This window comes from Engystomops pustulosus, chromosome 4 (assembly GCF_040894005.1).
Source record: "Engystomops pustulosus chromosome 4, aEngPut4.maternal, whole genome shotgun sequence".
NCBI classification, from domain to species: domain Eukaryota; kingdom Metazoa; phylum Chordata; class Amphibia; order Anura; family Leptodactylidae; genus Engystomops; species Engystomops pustulosus.
The window spans coordinates 126,549,427-126,572,884 of record NC_092414.1 but is presented as its reverse complement, the minus strand read 5'-3'; the positions used below and the strand labels follow the sequence as shown (position 1 = coordinate 126,572,884).

Below are 23,458 nucleotides of genomic sequence, written 5' to 3'. Positions count from 1 at the left end.
CATGACCTTACTCACTACAGAGTTAACACCTATAAATATGTAATCTTCTCATTTACTTAGTCTTTTATGTGAATCGTGATATCTTTTCATCCCAGAGGTTTGAAGGCTTGGTAGAATTCTGAATATTTAGTCGTTGCAGCACCATGTACTGTGTAAGAAAGATTACCATAACTCTACAGGTATTTAGACTGTTATACATGTAAGGGGACTGACAATATGTTTCCTCTATAGTGTATGCAGGGTATAAGAAAAAGGTTGGGATGGTGGAATATCTTGTGAAATACACATCAGATCGAAAAACTAAAAATATATGTGATAAATATTTTTAAAAATCTATCCAATGATACCAAACGTGGCCACCTACCCCCAACCATTGGGTTGGAGCGGGCGGTTGGGAGAAAATTTTAAATCTTAAATGGATTGCAGATTCAGATTCCCCAGGACAAATTACGTTGACCTAATCTATGCTTCAAGTCACATCTTGAGAAATAGACATTGGGTCAAAAAACACAAAAAAAAGATTTGAATTTATTTCGAAAAAATATATCTAAGGTCGACCATGTATTATCACCCCTCAGGGTGAGGAGAGGAGGAACTATTTTTCATGTAGAAACTACATTCAGCGTAACCCAGGAACAACGACATTGCCTAGTAGTTTTCTGTTTTTTTCGGAGTGCTGGTTTAAGGTGAGTCCTCTTGCCTCTCACAGATTGTAGAGCTTTATTAACTTAAAGGGGTTGGCCACTTTACCTCATGTTTTTTGTAATGTGTGTGTCCTTGAACTATCGGCAGTTAGAGATGACATGACCCTCCATTTGCAGCCATTTTATGGACAGGAATGTCTTGCTGGTGAGGTTAAAGAAAGGAGGCTTCAATTTACAAATGAAGAAATCAGTTCAGAACTTTTAATAGATGAATATTGGTAAATTACCTAATATCCTGCCCCCCCCCCCACACACACACACACATTTACACACACATTACAAAAAACATAAGGTAAAGTGGCAAATCCTTTTAAGCTTCCTCCCTTCTGCAGATGGCAATTTTTCTTGTTGCCTATACAGTATTTAGACATCAAATGCTCTACATTAAGTGCTTGAATTTAATAACATTGGATAGCTTTGAGAAAAATATTGCATACATCTATTTTCAGATTTTGGATCTGGTGTGTATTTTTCAAAATATCCCCTTTTTTTTAATTTTTGCACACATAATTTTTTGCAACTACGGCGCCCTCTGTCACATCATTTTTCCTGAGGAATCTGAATCTGTAATAATAAAAAAGATGAAGGTTCCCATTTACGAATTGTAAGTTGCCCATAGCCCCACCCCCAAGGAGTAGGGGTAGAATTTGGTATAACTGTAGAGATGTTTGAAAAATATTTTTAGTTTTTTGATCCAATTTGTATTTCGTAAGACATTCCCAAGCTTTTTGCTAATATATATATATATTTAAATTACACGCATAAATAAGTTAGACAAGTTCATATTCAGAATGTCAATAGCTCTAACACATTCTCTTTACGGTGCACTTAGCATACATTTTTTGGAGCTTTTTTTGTCAACAAGTTGCACCTCCACTCCACACAGTGCCAACCCACATTTATCTAACCCTCTATATTCCCGCAATAAATAATTATTTCTGCAAAATTCACCAAAAGAGCTTTAAAAAGATAAATATGACCCACTGGTATTTAGGTAAGTGCCATTACAGATGTGTTAAGGCCCCAAACTCTATTTTTATTTATTTCACCCATTGCAAAGTGTTAAATAGAACATAAACATCACATTGTTGTATATGCAACACAACACAATAGTTTCGGTGACTGTCCTACTCCTTGTAGAGGCTCGAAAAATCCATTTAGAAGTATAAAATCAATTTTAGTAACAGATATATTTTCTTTTACAAAGCATACTGGAGAATATATTTCAACCTTAATGTAGGAAAATGAATTTCACTATATTATAGATCGAGAAATAAAACTTTGCTACTTTGTCTATATTATAAATATTCAGGTACACTGTAAGGAAAACCCACCTCAATAGCAACATTACGGTAATTAACACAGGTTGCTCTGTGTTGCTAGACAGAGTTCTCACGGTAAAGAACAATCCCATTGAAATGTTTTACATTTTTCCAAAATCTACCCTTTTTACTCCCAACATAAAATGGTTTTGAAATTATTAAAGTGTTGGCATATTGCTAGAATGTTACCATACATAATGAGAGGATTCACCTCTGGGACTCCAATGATTTTGCTTAGGAAGGGGATGCAGGATTTATTTAGTTTCTCTAGTATCCCAACACAGTGGCCAGCCCATGAGTCATGTAGGGAACTGCTGATGGCCTATTACACTGACGTTCCTAGGGTACCCACTTGGCAGAGTGCCACTGTGCAAGGACAAAAATGTAAATGGCAAGCAGTGGGAATCCATTCTCCCATTCCTTCCCAGTAACAGGATTCATCCAACAGCACATAGTGACCTAGAAAATGTACAGAGCCTGTCACACCATGATGATATCATTCAGGTATATATCCTCCGTACTAATGATAATATTAAATATAATACTGCCCCTGATTGCTGCATATTACAGCAAAATTGTCATCTAAGGGACATGTAAGCGGAAGATAACTTTGATACTCCTGCTAAAACAAAGTAATAAATGCCCTTCACCAAATTTGAAGCATACAAAACAGATTTCTGTCCAACAACAGACCTACTTGAAAAGCAATTACAAGATTTTCAAATAGAATTAGGGAGGGGCTATGTATTTCGCTTGACGCTAAAAGGAATACTGATTGATCTGTAAATTAAAAAGATGTACACTGCAGAAAGGCCTTGCCTTTTCTCTCTGTGGCGTAAAAAGCATCTTTATTGTTTGGCTAACACTTTTTTCAAGAACAGCTAATTGCAACATCTCGGTGGAACTTCTCTCCGGCTTGCTGCTGCTGAAAATTGTGGTAAATGCATAAACTGTGCCTTATTGATTTTTGTTGACATTTTACATGCCTCTTATACATTCTTAACCTCTGTTTAGTAATTGCTAGTACGGAACACACTCATGGATAATAAGATCAAATTAGGTAACTAAAAGGATTCCTTGGCAACAAAGTGCTATGTTAGTGAAGAATGCGCTACGCACATATACCACTATAAGATAATGATCCTCACATTCAAATTCAGTAGCTAAGAAATGGAACCTCTAAGTGCCATATCCAGTGCTACAGAAAAGCACCTGCTTGGTTGGTTAAACTGATAGAAATGCATACTTTATTAAGCTAATAACACTTACTTACACTCTCTCTAGATATTGCTTCAATTTTAGAATGATTTAAAGTTTATTTTCCTGGCCAGAGGTTAATTGGTTGGCACCATAAAAACTATTTTCTGTAGTGTGCAAATACAAAATGAAAAGAATTTGACTAATATACTTGAAAGAAATGTCATCTATAATATACAGATGTAATAATAACTAAGACAACCCATTTCATGAACCAATCTAGTCTTACCTGCACGTGTACTTATCAAGTATAGTATAACCAGAACTTTACAACTGTGACAACAAATGAACCAAATAAAGAAACTAAATCAGAAGGGACATGGGTTATAAAAACCATGGCCTAGCAGAACTAGATTATAAATATATTGAGGTCCAAAGTAGTGGTATGGAGATCCTATTTGGGGAGAATTTAGCTATATTTGCTTTCAAATATCTTGCCTTAGAGTATATTGTTAATACAAGTAAGTGTATACATCCAAAATCCATGGATAATTCAAGTGTATACCTTGTTCTCCCAAATGAAAAATTGTTAAAAAGCAAAGAGAAAAACCTAATAGGTAGGATTTATACTTGATCTAAGACTAAACTTTGAACTTAAGGGTAATCAATAGTTCACATGATAATAGTAACTTTGAAATTATATTTTATTACAGACAGCTTATAGATATTGAAAATCTAAACATTTTCTGAATAAAGTGTTTACAGAGAGTCCCTGGATATTCTTATCTTTTTACAGAATTGAATCATCAAGAGAAATATTCTTTATAAATGAATAGAGTTAAAGGGGAATTCCGGGAATATGAACGTCTGATACAAAAACCCATAATGCTATAAATGATTACAACAAAACTCAGTGGAGGCGAAATAGTTTGATTTTATGATTCACAAAATGCTATGGGCTTTCTAAAGTAGGTAGAGTTATCACCAAGATGGCCGATGAAGTCCCATTATCCTTTAGTTCACAGTAACTCCTCCTCTCTCTTATGCTCTGCTCCTATTGATGATGTAACAGACTATCTTGCTTTGTTACCATAATAATGATGTGTGTAAATGCCATCACTGCACATTACCTCACTGTGATGGGTCTCACTGCAACACTGACCATACTGGATGCACTGCAACCAACCAACCGACAACCGACATGACCTGCCCAGGCTGGTGCAGAACATGTGATGTGGACATGTGACCAGCAGCCATTTTCTGGCCTTTGTCTGCTCCATTCGATGAATTTCAACTGATTAAAGGGCCAGTTGCATGTGGTGGTGGTCAAATTTCTCTCCTGCAGTTTTGCATTATGTAACGCCCGGGTGGGTAATATGAATTTGTACAAACTTGGTCTTGCATATTAGGTCATTACATTGGAGATGTATATATATTGATTTACCTTGGACCACCACCACATCCTTTTGTGTTTTGTGGAATTTTTAATGTAGTTTTTTAATAATATCTGTCTTGATTGCTGTAACTTGTATTTAATAAAGATTGATTACATTGTATTCCCAATAGAAGTTTTGGTTTGTGACTATGGGTTGATTTTGGTCCTATATACCTCTATTGGTACTATTGTTGTTGTTTTGGTGATAGGATTTATACAGAAATAGGGTTTTCTGATTGGTATTCACAGTTGCATTTTATTTCTTCATTACAGTCTATGTCCACAGCATTTTTCTGCTAAGGGGAGCAACATTTTAAATAACAACTAATTACATATTAGCTTATATTTTAAGAACCCTTTTGTATATGAATTATGCTGATTCCAGGAATACCCCTTTAATCATTAGTCTTCTGTACTTATCTATCAGCTGTGTATGAACTTGAGAAGGGTTTCACACTGTTCACTGCAGGTAAGGAAAGTAGCAAATCATGAAACAGAAGACCTATGTTGCCACATTTACTGTTATCAATAAAGGAAGGAATAAGAAAGGAATTTGCTGTGCTTTAAACAGCGCAGATGGCTGTTTAAAAAATAAAAGGTCTTATTAGTCATATGAACATTCCTCTATTGCCTGTTTTACCTACCCAACACCAGTCACAGTAGTTGGTCCCTGACTGAACTGGATCACTTTTAAAGTCAGTGCTTAGCTGCAGTAGTGATAGCCTTCTATGTCAGGACATCATTGCTGTACCAAGAAGTCAAGATCCTTTGGAGTTACGTTAATATCAGGAATGGTGCAACATTTTAATTTATTACTTTTTTTATGTGGGTTCATATATTTTAACATTTGAAACTAACTACAAACAAAGAAGAAAAGTATGGGGTACAGTACAGGGGCCACAGGGAAGATGTAACATCTTAAGGGCAACATTCATTGCAGCCTGAAGCCAGGGTAAATATGGTCTGCTACAAGCAGGCAATCTATCTGGTTAAATTTCTTTAAATAGACAACCCCTTTAAAATAAATATTTAATCAAAACGAGAATGATAAATCAGGGACACTTACTCATAAATCCAGGTACTGTGACTGTGGTTATCTGCTTATATTTGTTATCCATGATTTCCTTCCTTCTAAACTAAACTTTAAAATCATAATGACTCATACTGGTGTTACCAGAGCCCCTCCTTGCTGCAGCATCAGAAGCACTTCTCCCCTCGCTCAGCTTGTTGTAATCTTACACAGTGCAAGGGAAGGGGAATGCTCCTGCACAGTATAAAATTACAGCAGGCAGAGGAAGGGGAGAAGTGCTGAGGAAGCAGGGGAATGGGAGAAAGTCCTCCCCCGCAATGTAACAGCCTGTGAAGCTACAGCACTGAGGACCTCTGGTAATGCCTCCCCCATAGCCCTTCTGACTTATTAGCATACTTATCATTAATTAAAAGTTGATTTTAGAAGAAAGGAGGCCGTGGACAACAAATATAAGAAGATTACAATCACGGTGCCTGGATCTATGAGCAAGTGTCCCTGGTTTATCCTGCATGATTTTGATGGTAGATTTTTGGGATTGCCTATTTCAAAAAAATATATTTCTTTTTTTAGTTTCATGCACAAAATCTACAGAAAATTATTAGCCTCTAAATATATCAGACAATTTCCAGGCCTCCATTTCTTTACTTAGATTGTAAGTACAATTACATATTTTTTCTTTTTCATATTCCTTTTCCATTTTTGACAAAATTTATGAGTTGACAATATCATCAGCTGTGCAGAGGGGATGTGGAGAGGCAAAATTAACCATGCATTTTTCATATTACTTTATTTTTCTACCCATCTAATTGATTTGGCCCTTCCTATGAATCCTTTAGCCTCTGGAACGTCTAGGACATAAATAAATAATAAATTCTTTCATTGTCTTTACTGGCCACTGGGGCAGCTGAAACGTGCAATGCCAAGAACAGGATTTTGTGCATTAGCTTCAAAATGACAATATGCTGGAACCACTCAGTGTTTAGATTTGCTTCATTTGGAAATCTTTTAAGTAGTAATAATAATGTTTTGAGGAAATTGAGTGGAACGCTAAATTATTCTCTGAAACCCGAGTTCAAACTGTGCAAGGCTAAAGAAGCTGAAAATCAATGCACTTTTAAAGTCATTAGAGAGCAAGAGTCAAACATGTCTGTGTTGCTCTGGCGAAGCTTTTAGTGAGCCATAGTATTATTACAAAATCAGCCAGAATCTGCATTAATTTCACAGTCTTTTTCTTCAAGATACCCAAGGGTGCTTGATGAATAAAATGGAAATTTCAAAAGGCAGTGTTTTTATTAGTTAAGGGGGCAATGAGCCTTGAAATTCGGCATTTGACCCACACAGTAGCCAGTACTGTCAAGAATTATGTATTCTAGACGTCAATCCTATTATTTGAAGGTGTATGTATAAATACCGGCAAGAAGGGAAGGCTAATCTAAAATGTATAAACAAATATTAAAACAAGTTCAGTTCATTAAGTGCGTTACTTGTTTCTCATCTGTCATTACCTTTAACTCTCACTGTTTGGATCTATTGGATAGGTTGCAGAAAAGCACCAGAGATTTGCATTATTTAAGACGACCACCCTGTTGCTTTTTAACATAAAATAACATTAATATAGCCAACATGCTGCGTAGCCACCATGACTTCACTTTCTGAATATTAAAGCTATATAAATATTGTATTATACTAAGTTAATGATGATGAACATACAAAAGTTTTCCTCTTTGGATTATTCTTCATTTCTGTAAATTAGATGTTTTATATTTGTATCCCTGTGGTATAGTGTACAGAAAAAGGGGGAATAAAGATTACAAATTACTGCTTTATCTATAAAGCTGCAGTATGTGTAAATGCTACAATTAGATTAAATTTATAAAGGTTCCATTATTTGTCATATAAGATCTTCTCATTTTACAGAAATTAAGGTTTATGTATTTACAGTAATAATTGTGCAGCATAAGTTCACTGCTGGTGGCTGCCGTAATTCTGCTCAAACATAGGAGTAGAAGAGATCCCTTGATGAATGGCATTACAGACGCCCAATTGTGATGAAAAGCCCCCTTTGAATACAGTGGGGTCCCTTGGGTTTTTGTTAGTGTCTGTTTATTTACTGATGAAAAAAGTATTGATTGAATTATAGATAGAATCTGCAATAGAGAGGCAGATAGGAACTTAGCCTAACAGGAAATTATTCTCTTGTATAGTATACAGCATATTTCATTGTGCACCAATTTGTAGATTTCATGAAGTGGTGCCCATGTAATTTTCTAGTGGTAGACTGGAAGCTGGATGCCCAGCTCTGCTCTACCATTCTCCGGTTTTACTGTTATATGAATAGAAATAAACATTTATGTGCATGACATGTGGTTATGTACAGCCAAGAGGAAATGAAATGGTTATAGTGGAAGAGAGGTATAGTGGATAGAAACTGAAATGCCTCTTGGTTTCTTTCTTTGGCACCATCAGCAGAATATTGGTGATGCTTATTGTGCATTGCAGTTCTTTACTTTAAATTGGATAAATGCCAGTAGTATTAATATTGCTAAAAACATTAATAACTTTAATAAATATTGACAATTAGATATTGATGATGGCCTGCTTCTCAGATAGATCCTCAATGTCGGATTTGTAGTGGATCCTGTAGCTGGAACCCCTGCCATGTCTGCAGAATTTATGAAGTCTACAAAGTTGGAAGCACCCAGCTCTGTAGACTGTATAGTGGTTAAGGAAGACAGTCTTTCCCTTCCAATCCATCTGCATTTTTCGATATATACTACGTTCATCAATATCTAAGTCTTTTTAAGTTACCCTTTGGAAATTTTATTTATAAAATATGTCTGGACCTCTCATCTTCCCTAATATATAACATATTTATGTTGAAATTGGCTGCTTTGTTGTAAATGATGTTGCTATCTTATGAAGTGTTGGAATACAATAAAAAATCTTGTTTACCTCATTTATGAACTCATCACAAGACAGGCCCACTTTAGATTGGGTATCTTTGCCATATCTTAAAGACTAAACTAAAGCAATTGCATCTTAAAATCCCCCAAAAAATAAGTCTAAAACTAAACACAATGTGATTTTAGCAATGTAGGTAAATATTTACTGCAATAAGGCATCTGTAAAGTGTAGTTGTCTAAGGCAGGTCATCCTTGTGAGATATTACTTGGTTATGAATTAGGGTAAATTATTAAAAAATAATATACACAAACAACTTCATTTTTGTACATTATTGTATATTATGTATAGAATGTATATACAGTACTGAAGGAATTGATCAAATGAAAAAAGGTTGAATAATACTTGCACTTTGGCTGTAAAATGTCCTACAATGTGTTCCATTGCTTTATGTGTGTTGTATCATCTCATTATTCATAGTTCTTAAATGAAAGAAGTGGCTACTAGCTCTCAATTCAATCACAAAGTGGTCAGAAATACAGAAAATAATGTTAAAAAATCTTTAGGTGCTTACAGCTACTTAAGTTAGTCTGAGTTCAAATCTCAGTTGGGCTTTCTGTTCTCCTGTTCTGTTAAGTATGAGAAAAATGGAAAGCCGGACAGAGATGAATAAATCACATGAACATCAAGCTAATGGTGGAGCCCATTGATTTTAGTGGGATCTTTCAGGTTTCTGTCATTTTGCCAGATGAAATAGCACAGCATGCTGCACTATTTCATCAATGGTCTTCTTATGGACCGCTTTGTATCAATTTTGGGTCATTCTGAGCACCCTGGAAAGTAGAGTACAAAACCAGAAAAACACATTCCAACTAACTAGAAAGGTGTTTAGCATTGTATAGCAATGTCCTTAGCATTATATAAGTGTGTCCCTTTATACATGGTACCAATCATGAGAAATGAAATGATCAGTAACTATTTGTAGCTCTCTCTCTCTCTAAATATTTGTGTCCACATGTGGCTGAAAAGAACACTTCCCCATTTTGTTTTTGTTTTGTTTTTTTTTCCTTTCTTCTATGGTCGGATTAGCAAGTCAGCACTGTAAGTACCAAACCACTAAAAAATTCCAGGAGTTGTTACTTTTATGTACTACTGAGAACAGTGTCGTCTTGTGGCCGTTCTCGTAGATTGTGTTGGTTTAACAAGCGTCCAACCCTTTTGTCTTGTTGTTTTTTTTGTCTTTCCTGCCCCCTGTCCCCTTGTCCCCACAGGCTGTGCGTTTGTTACATTTTCTACAAGGGCAATGGCACAGAATGCAATCAAAGCCATGCACCAGTCTCAGACCATGGAGGTACTGTATCATCTGCCCTTTCTTTGTTTTCTTTGTGCAAATGATTGAGTAAAACAAAAGTCATTCTCTGCTGTTCAGACTGTTAACATGACAATCACAGATGTAAAGACCCTATACTTTTCAATGACACTTATTGCACCATTCACTGCAATTTATAGGACCCCCATGTCACATTGTACAACATACTCTAGATTTATTGAGGTACAACACAACCAAGCCTCATGTTCAATTCAATACAGAATATTTGGGTATGAAACGCACCTCAAAGTTTCATAAAACATAATTATTACTTTTTTAAACTAGATATCATTGTAGATTCAGTTATACACTACGTATACATTGTTTTCATGCCCCATTTATATTGCTTATCGTAGAATGTGTTGGCAACTCTACATCTCAAAATATTGGCTTCCTTTCATTCAGAGATTACGTACATCATCCATACACATTTGTCCACAACTCTCTAAAGTGTATAGGGAAATCTGCCACTTGCTGGCAGAGAAAGCACATGTAACTCACTTTCCCCGTTTTCGGGATTCTCCAATCTGCACACTTTGAGAGTGTTGGGGTGCAGAGCAGGCAGAGAGCAAAGAGGTCAGAGGGCCAGATCAACAGCGGGGATAATTTTTATACTAGTGTTCAAAATACCAGTCTTAATGAATCCCCCCATTTAATATCAGGGGGAGATTGGTCAGAGAGACCAGAACTATTTAAGTTGTGCATGGCAACGAATCAGTGCTCAGCTTACATTTTACATTAGTTGTGTATAAAATTAAAGCTGAGCTCTGAACGGTTGCCTTGGGCAACTAGAACAGTTCTGCCCTCAGACACTCCATGACTGATTAATATAAATGCTCTGTACAAGCAATTACTTGAGGTCAACATGGTTCAACAAACCTAAATCAACAGTCAGCAGGCGGATTCACCTGAGGCATTCTGCTTTTATATCACTAGTGACACCTATTCTTTCACTTAAAGTAAAAAAGACACCCCAGCCTCTATCTTCTAGTCTACTGATTTTTAATTCAAACCTGTAAATTAAAAAATACATAATGCATTATAGTCATCTCAAAAACAAGCATGTTTAAAAAGGCTGGCTAGTCTTTTTCCTCATACAAAAATCTTTTCTTCTATTAAAAGGTGGGTTGTGGCAGGACATATCTTGTCCACTTGTTTTTTTTTAAAAAAGTAGCATTTCTGGCACATGGCAAGGTGTTGTGACTTTTTTGTTGGTTTTTCAGTATTTCAATATTCCAGTCTTAATATATTACCCCCATTAAGCCAAGTAGATGCTAAAATAACATATTTGACAAAGCAACTGTGGCCTTTTTTTTAAAATAAAATATACAAAAGGTTAGGGACTGCTGATTGCTTTAAGACACCATTAAACACTACCCATATTAAAATGCAGATAAAAGGGAACATGTGCTTACATAAGGTAATAAAATACAATCACCCTCCAAAACAAATAGAAAAGGAGGGTTAGAAACAAGGCAGTGAAACACTAGTACAAAAAACGTAAACAATTTATATTCCTAACAGGTCAAATAAAACCAAAATGCCCCAGCATAGATCAGATTTGCGTCTGTCATTTATCTAAATGTTCTTTGTTTCTCTAGCATGTCATGCTGGCCTGCTAGAAATATGAAATATAGCTTAATTTAAAGTGCAAAAATGTCTCCAAGTGCAGTGGCAGATTGCGACAATACCACCTGTGCGTGTGGCGCAATTATCCCAAACATTAAAAGGAAAGCTTCGTTGTGAAACAGAGCACTGACTTCTAAAATTACAGCTTGGCCCGCTGCGGCCGTGCAATTATATCTTTGAAATCCTACACAGAAAATTGGTTCCCACTTTGTCAAAGTGATATTTAAGTTGTCTAAGCTAAGGCATCTTTTTAACTACTTCAGCAGAGGAAAAATCTTAGATCGCAGAGCTAAAAATATAGAAACTAAAAGCCTATAAAGCACAAGATAGATGACACTAATATTTTTCTGCCCTTATAGTACAACCTGGTGCATGCTGTAGTTTCTAATAGATAGATAAATGATTTCACTATATCCAGCATGTGCATTGTAAAAAGGAAAATAAACAAAGATAGAATCTAATATTTTACTACAGTGATGTATCTATGAAACATACACAAGTCTAGTCTAGTAATAGAAGCACCTTCAATTGAACACACTCTTAAAGAATTTAGTTATTCCTCGGTGACCATAAACCAAATTGGAAAAATTCATTATTTAACCAACTATTTCAATTATACCCACTCGACAAAATAAGGGATAACAAGCTGATCAATGGGGATCAGTCTGCTGGGACCTACACTAATAACGAATATGTGATGGTTTCCATTCCCACACTACCTTTAATTGTAAGGGATTGTCAAAACTTGCTTAGAATAGTGCTCATATGCCTTTGGCACTCTAATAAACCATGGATGGGGGTGCCAGAGATAGCAATGGACTGTGCTCGGCAATTTGCAACGCTCTTGTTACCATAGTAATGATGTGCAACTGCCATCACTGAGATGACATCTCAACACATACCGCATGCATTGCAGCCAACCGACTACAGCCAAACGTAGTGATAATCACATGACCTGCCCAGGCAGGTGCAAGACATGTGATGTAGACATGTGACAAGCAGCCATCTTCTGTCCTGTGTCTCTTCAGTCACAAGACTGATTAAAGGGCCAGTAGCATTTTAATTCTCCATCATAGTGTATGACCACAACATTTTTCTGCTAAGGGGAGCATAATCTTAAAAAACAAATTATATATCATCTTAGATTTTAAGGACCTGTTTGAATATAAATGATGCTTATTCCTGGCATACCCCTTTAAATAGTTGGTACAAATATTGTATTTCAATATTGTATATTTGGAATACTATATGGAGTGAATTGCAAATACAAGTATATAAAGAAAACCTTAGAACAAAGAAATTTACTGAAACTAACTTGCATAAAATGGCTAAACTTACACATTGAAAAAATAAATTACAAGCACGTCACCAAGAGGATGAGCCTTTTAATCTCCCTGAACCATTGATTCAGCAGTTGGATTTATAGTATCTTAAATATAGGCACTGGTAAGAGAAATAAAGTATCTAACACAGGTATAATAGTATAAATTCAATATGCATTATAAAAATCCAGTCACATATTCTTCTAATACCAAACACCAGTTTGTAATGTATTATATAATGTACTTACTACACTCACATGCACCACTCACAACTAAATTTATTTAGTCTGTGATTTTGTCATGGTTTTTCAGAATCTTGCACAAAAAACAGTAATATTGCAGCTTATGTTACTGGTTGATTACAGCATGCATGTATACTGTGTTCTGTACATTGTAATTTTGTGTAAATAATAATTTTCTTGGTTATGACATTGTGATGTTATGTGCAGTGTTTTGAAATCAGAACCTGTCAAAATACTTGCATTTTTTCTCTTGCTTTCTTCTTTTTCATGTATGTTTGTTTGCAATGCTAGTCTCTCCCAGAGCATGTTGGGTACTATATCATCATTATGGCATCATGTTGTGACCCATTAATCTGTGGCTTTGTTAAATGAGAGATGAAAAGCACAGTGCATGAAAAATGTCATAATTTAATTGTCTTCCGTTTTCCAGAAGTAATGAGATTGGCATCGTAAATCTATCTTCTTTTTGTGAGCAGCACTTTTGAACTTTGGTTGAAAATCTTCAACTTGTATTCAGAATTTTGTCTTCTAGGCCTCTGCCTTCTTGTCCTTAGAATAAATACAGATAATACCAAGAAACCAATAAAAGTCCACTTTTATGTTTAAAAAGTAACTACATTCAAAGGTGTAACTTGAAGTTGCTGGACAGCAGTACAAGATATGTTCCAGGCCCCATAAATATAATGTTATTAGTGTTCTACTAATATTCGTACATACTGTATGGAAGTATATGGTAGGGTCAATCAGACAACCTAGAGTTTAAGTGCCCTAGGGGGTGTGTATCAAAATATAATAACAGTTATTCTCGGCGTTGAACCCTGTAACGGAAATTAGTTCCCAAAATTCCAAACACTTTTTCACCGTTTTGCAACATTTAAAAATTTTTATAAAAAGTGATCCCAAAGTCCCCAAAATGGTAGCAATGAAAATGTAAGCTCATCCCACAAAAAAGACACCTGACACAGCTCTGTATACTGATGTACGCAAAGTTATTAGCGCCAGAAGATGGCGAAACAAAGAAATTCTTTTTCGTACAAAGGTTTTAATTTTTTAAAATGTACTAAAACACAATAGGAAGTGCAATTTGTTACGCAGAAAATAAGCCCATACTAGGCTCTTTAAATGGAAAAGAACTTATAGATTTTTGAAGGTAGGAAGTGAAAAATGGAAACGCAAAAGCAAAAAAGGGCTTGGGCATGCCATAGTGACTGAGCTCAGTGCAAGCACTGATTGCATGTGTCTACTGCAGGAGGGAGTTGAGTTAACTCGGGTCTGGGTGAACTGAACCCAAAAAGTTTGGTAGGACCCCAAACTTGGTGGTTCAGGTCCACTAAACACTACATATGAAAAGAATGGGACCTATAAACTAGGGTTCTCAACAAATATATCTACATTTATTTGATCATTACAGTCACATGTAGTCCTAAATAAAGACGAGAATAAGGGTGGATGATAGGTCAGTAACAGAATATAACATTAGTTGGCCACTAACAAAATATTGGGGTTTACCCATGTGAGTGATATTACATAGAAAAATATTTGAAATTTGTAACAATGAAGTTTTTATCAATTGGCAAGTAGATAAGTGTCACATGGGAAGTAAAGAAAGGCTGGAGAAGTCTTGTACAATTTGTTAATGATAATTCCCTTCAGCATTAGGACTGTACAAATGCAGAATGTTGTTTTAGTTTCTCCAGAACTTTGTGCTGTGTATCCATTGGAGATCAGGAAGTACACAGTCTGGCTAACAGGGAATTAATTAAATGTGTTTACTTGTGGCATTTTTGTAATGTGAGGCACTAATTAGTATTGATAATTGCAGTGACTAATACAGGACTTGTAACCCCTTGGAGCCTAGCCATTTCCCATTAAAAGCGCTTTGTGTCCAAAAGCGTGCCTGAAAAGTACTTAGTCTGTCATTTATCCTGATGGCAGGTTTGCTTCCTGAGATAACAGTGTACACATCCCTGTGCGATTTTAACCCTGCTGGTATTTTCTGTGCTAGATATTATATATAACTTCTGCTCTTTCTAGACAGGGACATAACATATAGTTAGTAAATGCCATGTGTGTTTAGATATATTAGTACAGAGTATTAGAATGTAGGTGTAGTAAAAACTTCATGAATAACAGAATTTACTAATAAATTTAGGTCATATTAGATGTTCCAAATCTTAACTAAAATTTTGATAAAAACTCCAATTTTTAATTTAATACAATATCTTTACTACCAGTAAAATCCTAAACTGGCTGCAGTCCACAAACAACAGGTGACCATGTGCCACAATATCCACACATGCCCTGCTGAGAAGAAAGATATGGAGGACACATCCGTAGATGTTCATTTATTATGCATTAAATTTTAGAATTCATATAAACTTTAAATTTTCTTAGGGGTTTACGGACAGGTATGTTAATGTTTCATTGTGTGCATCTCAGGAAGATGAAGGCTACAGTTATAGCCCAAATGTATCTTTGGCTTATGGCACCTGGGAAGTAAACTTAGTTGCATAAATGAACAATACAGTAGTTTGTGTTGCACTATAAACCATCCATATTTTACACTCAAAAATCATTGATAGCCCCTAATGTTTTTATTAGGAGTAACTATGAATGACCATCAGGTTAGGCCATCAATAGTTAAATGGTGGAGGGCCAACATCTGGTCTCTGGCCCCAAACATATCAGCTGCTTGCTGATGGGATCTATCAAATCAGTATCAATGTGTCAAGACAAACCATTTTAAGGGTTTAATACATATCCATGGGGTCAGTTATCAGTTTATAATCCCTGGAACCCTCCAGGGTTAGAACCCCCCAAAAATTATTTGGACCGAGTATTTGCAATGTAGTGTAGTGTAGTGTTACTAGTGAGGGGTTAGAATGAAACAACATCTAAGCATGTGTGCTGGCACACCATATAAAGTCTATGGGTTAGACCTTAAAAATGTAGGTTGCCTTGGAAAACATCAATATAGAGTATATAGAACTTAAAGCAAAAGCGTATACTGTGTAGTAGCCAGACAGCAGCTTAGCATCCATTCGAAGTCCATTGGATAGGTCAATAATGTCAATAGCACAGTTCATAAAACCTAATGATGGGAGGTCAACCACAGTTAGAGACCTCTAATCCATATTTTTAAGTGATGATAAGAAGGACCATGGACCATTGGTACAGAGCTTTAGAAACAGATTAATAATCTTGTTCATCCCTATAGAGTGCAATAACTCATCCCCAGCCTTATCTATAGAAGAAACTGTCTAAATCAGACCCTTTTTCTTGAAAAATGTAACTGTCACCCAAGTGCACTAGTGCCCCCCTCCATACCAATTTATAATAGGAGATACGCTTTAATTTAATAAATTAGGTTTGGTCAAAGTTTTTTAACCACAACTAAATAAAAATCCTGCCTGATGTCACAGTTATAAAGTATACGCTAAACATGGCTCCAGAATATTTTATTTCTCCTAAACTTATTATGCAGCAACAAAACACTTTCTCATGTCATTACAATTCTGATAATGGCATCTCCTTTTGAAATTCACAAATTTGGGAAATATGAAACGAAAAGAATGAATACGATAGGTATACAATGAAGAAATAGTTTTTTATGTATTGCATTGAGAGGGAGCTCCAAGAAATAGGATGTCAGGTTACAGTCAAGATATCAAGGCAAATGGCTTTGTATTTTAATTTCATGTATTTATGATCATTTCTTGTGCTTCGTTCTAAAACAGCCCCATCTGTCTGTTATCAAACCATGAGATAAACCACTTTTATACCTGACTGTACGACATAATTACCGCTGTTTATGTCAGGCAGCATACAGAATAGGTAATTCATAGAAGATCATTCTCGGGGACAAAAGCATTGATTCTTTAGCTTAAATTATCTTCCAAGTGGCAGGTCTCTTATGGGAAATATTTACTATAATATATTTTCTGAACCAGCAAGAGGTGTTTATGTTGACCAGCCTTGTGTTGGTGGAGTGTAAAAATACTTCAAGGGAATTCTAATAGAATGCATAGAGATACAAGGATGCAGTCCCCATCTTATGTTATATTATTGATAAAAAAAATTTCAATAATAATCGATAAAAAAATATTGGCCTATTTTTAGAAAGAAATTCAGAACCCAAACTGATTTTTGTAGATCCATAGGAAATCACTGAAGCTAGATCTTATAGTGCTTTTTAAGCATCTTGGCACCCTGTTCCTTCCTCATTATCTTTAGCCATAGGTAGGATAAGAAAGAACTGAATGAATTTAGGGTAATATTCATTTGGGAGCTTTAATTTGATAGTTTTATGATCTGTAATGTGATATTAGGACCCATATTAATAATGATCACCATTATTATTCACTTAACCTTGTTAATTAAAGGGATTATCCCATGAAAAGACCACCTATCCATATGATTAGCTGGCAGATGTATAACCTTCAACAATCACTTCTTCTTCACAGGGGTCATTCTTTGGGGGAAGGTAAAGTTATCCCAGCATTGAGCACATAGGAATCATACAAGTTGTCGATAGGTGAAAGAGATTTTGCTGAGAGAACTTCCTTATATGGATAAAAATGGATAATGTAGACTACCATTGGCACCCATATTTTAAAATGACCCATTAGTATACATCTAACTACAGAATAGGCAGGGGAATGTATTGGCAAAAAGATTAACTAGATAGGGTGGCTTGGAGTATTAATCTGATGCTACAACATAGGAATATTAACTAAATAAATCATAGTGGCCTTACCCTCTTGCATTGCATATTGCAGTCGGATACAACCCATTAATACTACATGTGTGATGTTCGCTATACATATTAAGGTACTTCTCCAGGTTACCAGCACTAAGAAGTGTTTAAGTGTAGTGATGTGGACTCCAGTAAGTAACCAAACTATTATGAAAAAGGTGGCAATCATGAAGTCCATGCTGTATTAGTTGTTATATATACATTTTGTTGTGGTCTGTCCTATTTTAGGGTTGTTCTTCACCAATAGTGGTGAAATTTGCTGATACACAGAAGGACAAGGAACAGAGACGTCTACAGCAACAGTTAGCACAACAAATGCAACAGCTTAATACTGCCACATGGGGGAACCTTACTGGACTTGGAGGACTTACACCACAGTATTTAGCAGTAAGTCATTTCAATAAGTGTTAGTGTTACATTCATTACTGTCTGTAAAGCATTGTATACTGTATTTATTTCCTGTTCATCTGGAGGTCAAAGGCTAAATTTAATTTATGTATTGGACATGGCTAATCCAGTATTGCTGATAAACCTAACAAAGCCTTACTATGACAACTTAAAGGGGTTGTCCGAGTTTTGAAAAAAAACTATAGGTGGCCGGGAGCGGGCTGCTTAAAACAGTAAAGATGTACTTACCTTCCGGTGCCCTCCGGTATCCAGCACTGCTGTCGCTCCGGTCCGGGCGCCATGTAAACAAACATGGCCGCCGGAGCAGCGCTGCATTCAGCTGCCGGCCGGCCGTGGCCGGGTACGCCTATCCGTCCCTATACACAGCATTGTGTATGGGGGCCGGAGGGTTGTGGGGTCCAGCCTCGGACAACCCCTTTAAAAGTGGTCCAAAAATACTTAAATATTCAATTTTGAATATGACATTGTAAATTTGATATCTTTGTTAACCCATTTATGTCCAAAATACTGGCTGATTCATTCAGATAGAAAACGAGTTAAAAGGTGGTCCCACTATAACTAGCTTTTATCAGAAGCTGATGATTATGGCTACAAGATTAAGGACTAATTCACCTTATTGAATGAATAGCTCCACTGAAATTTTTAACTATTAAGTATCCATGGCCGTTATATTAACAGATCATGCGACCCACCATTTAAATAGTTGGGCATGTCCTACCTAGAACACAGATCACTCACATACTAAAGTTAATGAATTCCGTAAAAAAATTCATACCAAACTGAAGCAAATCGGCCATAAAAAAAGATGTTAATGTTCATGTACTCCTTACTCCTGAAAACAACACTTAGTCATCTGTCCCATCATTTATTGGCTGATATAGAGACCACCTTATAGTGTAGGAAAGGGGTTCAGGGATCACCATTCTAGAGATCTGAGAGGTCATTTGCAAATGTATGCAAGTTATTTTTGCAAATGTATGCAAGACTGTGATGTATGAACCAATAATCTTATGGGTTATTAGCTGCCTTTACTTTTAAACAATGAATAAAACTTATAGAAGTTAGAAAGGGAAAGACATCTGTCAAGATTACAGTAGAACTGTGCCTACATGTTCCTTGTTACCACGAAAGACCTCATGACATCTACCTGCTTATAATTAGCCTACAGGACTTCACATAAGAAGGGATGGAAAATTATAACAGCGGAATAACATGTATGCGGAACAACTACTTTTCTGCTACACTGACATTTAATGAGTAATTAGTTTTTAACTCAAGGGGCCTTCAGGTTTATTAGTACAAATCATAGTTAATGCTTCTGCAGTATTCACGTAAGAGCTTGAAAAAATTCTATGCTTGAAACTTTACATCATGTAATTATAGAAATATATGCTTGTATGTGAGGATTCTGGGCATCAGACGCTCAGATGTAATGCGCATACTGAAAAGACGACATTTCAGAAAGAGGGGAGAAAAATGAGAATAATCTTTACAGATGAGTTATGGTAACTACAATACTACAGAGGGCTGTAATTAGTCGCGCTGTGGCGGTAGAAATGTATTTAACACCTGGCTGTTAAAAAGACTAAATTGATTAATTGTTTTTAAAGCAGTCATTTTATTGAGTCCCCCTAGTGTGTGTGCCTTTCTATGTAAAGATTAGACATTGATATAGATTTACAGCTCCTACCCAGGGGACAACCTGTCCATCCGAGAGCAAAAAGTCTTTACGATTCAGAATATTTGAAAGAGGAGAAAAGAAAAAAAAACCTGTGTGTGCAACAATGCATATCAAGCAGCCAATTTGTCTCATTGTGGATGCCTCATTGCTTGATTTCTTCTTTTTTTGTACAGCTCCTGCAGCAAGCCACCTCCTCCAGTAACCTGGGTGCATTTAGCGGTATTCAGCAAATGGCTGGTAAGTGGAGAAAAAAGCATTTAATTTTAGCCAATTATGCCCTATTTTCTCCAGCTCTTAAGTTCTTTTGCACTAATGATGTTCTGTTAAAAAGGGACACCCCTGTGTTAAATTCTCAATTGAAACACTTGCTCTCTTAGAAATGGAAAATTGAACCAACTGCTCTGAGGTTGAACAAGTAGTTTATCTTGCATTAGTCACCCGCCATTTGTCCTAAGCAACCAATTGTAAAAGGCAGGAGAGCTTTTAGTCCCTGCAGCTGCATCATATTCTAATAATGGTGACGACAAAACAACCACAGGACCTCGGTTTAACTTCTATGGAGACTGCAATGTCCTGGCAACCCATTTAGCGACAACGCAGGCATTTTACTGAAGGCAGTGAACACTGGGAAGAAAAATGTTCTGACCTTTTTTTGGAAAAGACGAAAATTACAGGCATCGAGCCGATACGGGATTAGAATCCATTTTAAACCTTTGCAGAGTGGACTGGTTGCAGAGGAAGCCCAGACAACAAAATTACACAATAAATGTTCATTTTTTTTGTCTCCACATTTTCCCCCCGAAATATAAAATTATCCTTTAGTTTCCAAAAATCAAAGCTGGCCTCTATTTGAAAGGCTGCAAGTTGAAGAATTTCTCTGTAATGAGCTCTGCCTGTAGTAGCTGATGTGTAGTGATTAGTGAAAGGTCATTCCCACTGTGTGACCTTCCATGCTGATATTCTAACTTAACATGGAGCTGCAGAAGGCAGGACGTGCAGTAAATCAGAGCTTGGATGCCCATTATGCCTGCCGTGAAAAACTGCGAGAAAGCTTTCTCTTTGTTTGATGCAAAAGCAAAACAATTTGGAGCATTAATGTGGCTGTATTTTATTTTAATCATGACCCCCACTGCATCAATGAATATGTAATCTGCACAAACAAGGACAAAACGTCCCTGTTTTTTTCCACCCTGGACTGTGTTATTTGCTGTTTTCCACACTGCCCTGCCTACTTAATATTACGGTCTAGGTCTAGCCTTTGTGTGTGGAGCAGGTTCTTTTGTCCTTGCTTTGCAGTACCTTTACATGCTCTCTTATTATGCTTTGCTTTTCACTAAAGAATCAATCTCCTAAAATAGAAAAATCTTACATGTAAGTTAAAATTGACAAGTGAGTGGCAGAGTTCTAAGGCAGTAAAAGAGTCAAGCTGTTCGCACAAAGTAACAAGCGCATTCACACTACATCTATAGATTTTAAGTCAATAGGGGACATGTATCTTAGTCCATATGTTTTGTTGGTATAATTGAGACTTTTAGTAGGTCTTTTTTGCACCCTATGTATATTCATGTCTTTTTTTCTTCTGTAACATGTTTAGTTTTTACTGTCCTGGCAGGTGCAACTTTAGGTGGGTTGTGTAATAGAGTGGACACTACTTTAAATTTTGCGGCTATGGGGGCATTTTTAAGCACTCTAGTCACACCCCAGGGAGATAACGACATATAAGGCTGCAGTCACAGGTGGCGTTTGTGATGCATTTTTACATGTTACCATGCGTTTGGGTGGTTTGAAAGTGTTTTTATTCATTACTAGAAGTGTAAGCACCCGTGTTAACATTTTCATAGCTGCTTACACTTCCAGCAATGAAAAAAGCTAGGTGACCAGCCAAATGCATGGTAGTATGTAAAACACATGCATTTCTGCAATGCATTTAAAAAAGCATGGCAAACGCCACGTGTGATCACACCTTCAACCCTGGAAATTACAATTTACATAAACACATGTAATTGGATAACAAAACAAATGAATGAAAGCAAACTGAATTTAGAAGTAACTAACGAATTTCAATAAACTGTGAATGTAAAAATGTACAGATTAAAAACAATAGGAGCAGCCCAAACATTCGATGCCCAGCAGGTTTATGTGCAAACTTTAAACATATAAAGTATGTGAACTAATTATAATTTACATGTTAAAACAGGGTCCAAGAAAAAAAACATGCCATACCCTGTCATACGCAGTATAAGGCCCTTATAAGGCATGCAAGTATACTTCTAGTATGGACACAATCCATCCTCTGCAGAGGAAGATTTGTGCCTGAAAAGTCACAAAAATAGAGAGAAAAAAGTATACATAAGGTAAATGTTACAAAGAAACAAAGAGTCTAAAAAAGACAAATACATGTTCCTCAATGATTTTCATACTATACTAATCACATTAGTGATATAATCGGTGGATCACAATGGACAATGGACAGTGAATCACAGTGAAAACCATGTGATATCAAGTTTCATTTGTAGTGATTCATTGACAATAGACCATCATCCCCCTGTCTTTTTGCGAGACTTACCCTATATACTTGAGTATAAGTTGACCCAAATATAAGCCTAGGCCCTTAATTTTGTCACAAAAACGGGGAAAACTTTTTGACTCGAGCATAAGCCTAGGGTGGAAAATGCATTGGTCACAGCCTCCCCTGATAATGTAATGCCCTATCCACTCATTGTGTAAAAAAAACATACTCACCTTCCGATGCTTCGCGCAGGTCCTCTTCCTTCTCTTCCCCACTCGTAAAAGAGCGGGCAGAGACACTTCCATTAGCTCTGCCCGCTGCCACACACTATGACGTCAGCAGCGACAACACCGCTGCGTTATAGTGTGGGGTGGCGGGCACATGGACGTGACTCTGCCCACTCTCTTATGAGTGAGGAAGAGAAGGAAGAGGAAAAAGAGGAGTTGCATTGGAGTGGAGCATTGGAAGGTAGGTATGTAAATTTATTTATTTTATTCACCCGTGTATAAGCCAAGGTGGAGTTTTTCAGCACATTTTTGCTTCCACGCGAGTATATACAGTAGCCGATTGTAACAGTAGGTAAACATAAACCAGAAATGTATGTGCAGTTGTTTTTCTGCCAGTTAACATACATAAATGATTATTTGATACCAGATCAATATAGTGTCATGTATTCCTTACCATGTTCCTTACCATTAATTCATTTTCTTATAGCATAGATTCACAAACATATATATATATAAATATACAATTTTTTCTTTAGTCTATAATCCCAGCTAGTTAATCTGTTTATGGACACGACAGGCTCTTATTAAATACAACTGTATTTTATAATAGAGATCCAGTATAAGAGGCTGCTCCTTTAAATGTGCATGACTGTTTTGTAATGGGAGCTTCCTGTTGGAAACAAGAGTTTATCACTTGAGGGTTTCTCATCTGTGCGTTTTATTGTT

General features: G+C 36.3%; 1 protein-coding gene across 26 annotated transcripts in view; it reads left to right on the top strand.

The window, feature by feature from the left end:
• The window catches only part of CELF2 (CUGBP Elav-like family member 2), a 330,610-nt gene that overhangs the window by 265,665 nt on the left and 41,487 nt on the right, over positions 1-23,458 (top strand). For 15 of the 26 annotated variants that reach the window (XM_072147397.1, XM_072147398.1, XM_072147396.1 and 12 more), the window contains exons 6-9: positions 9,679-9,690; positions 9,861-9,940; positions 18,136-18,294; positions 20,170-20,233. In XM_072147397.1, the coding sequence (XP_072003498.1) occupies positions 9,679-9,690; positions 9,861-9,940; positions 18,136-18,294; positions 20,170-20,233 (315 nt within the window). The remainder of the gene's footprint in view (positions 1-9,678; positions 9,691-9,860; positions 9,941-18,135; positions 18,295-20,169; positions 20,234-23,458) is intronic. The other 11 variants (XM_072147376.1, XM_072147401.1, XM_072147387.1 and 8 more) reach the window with 1 other exon arrangement.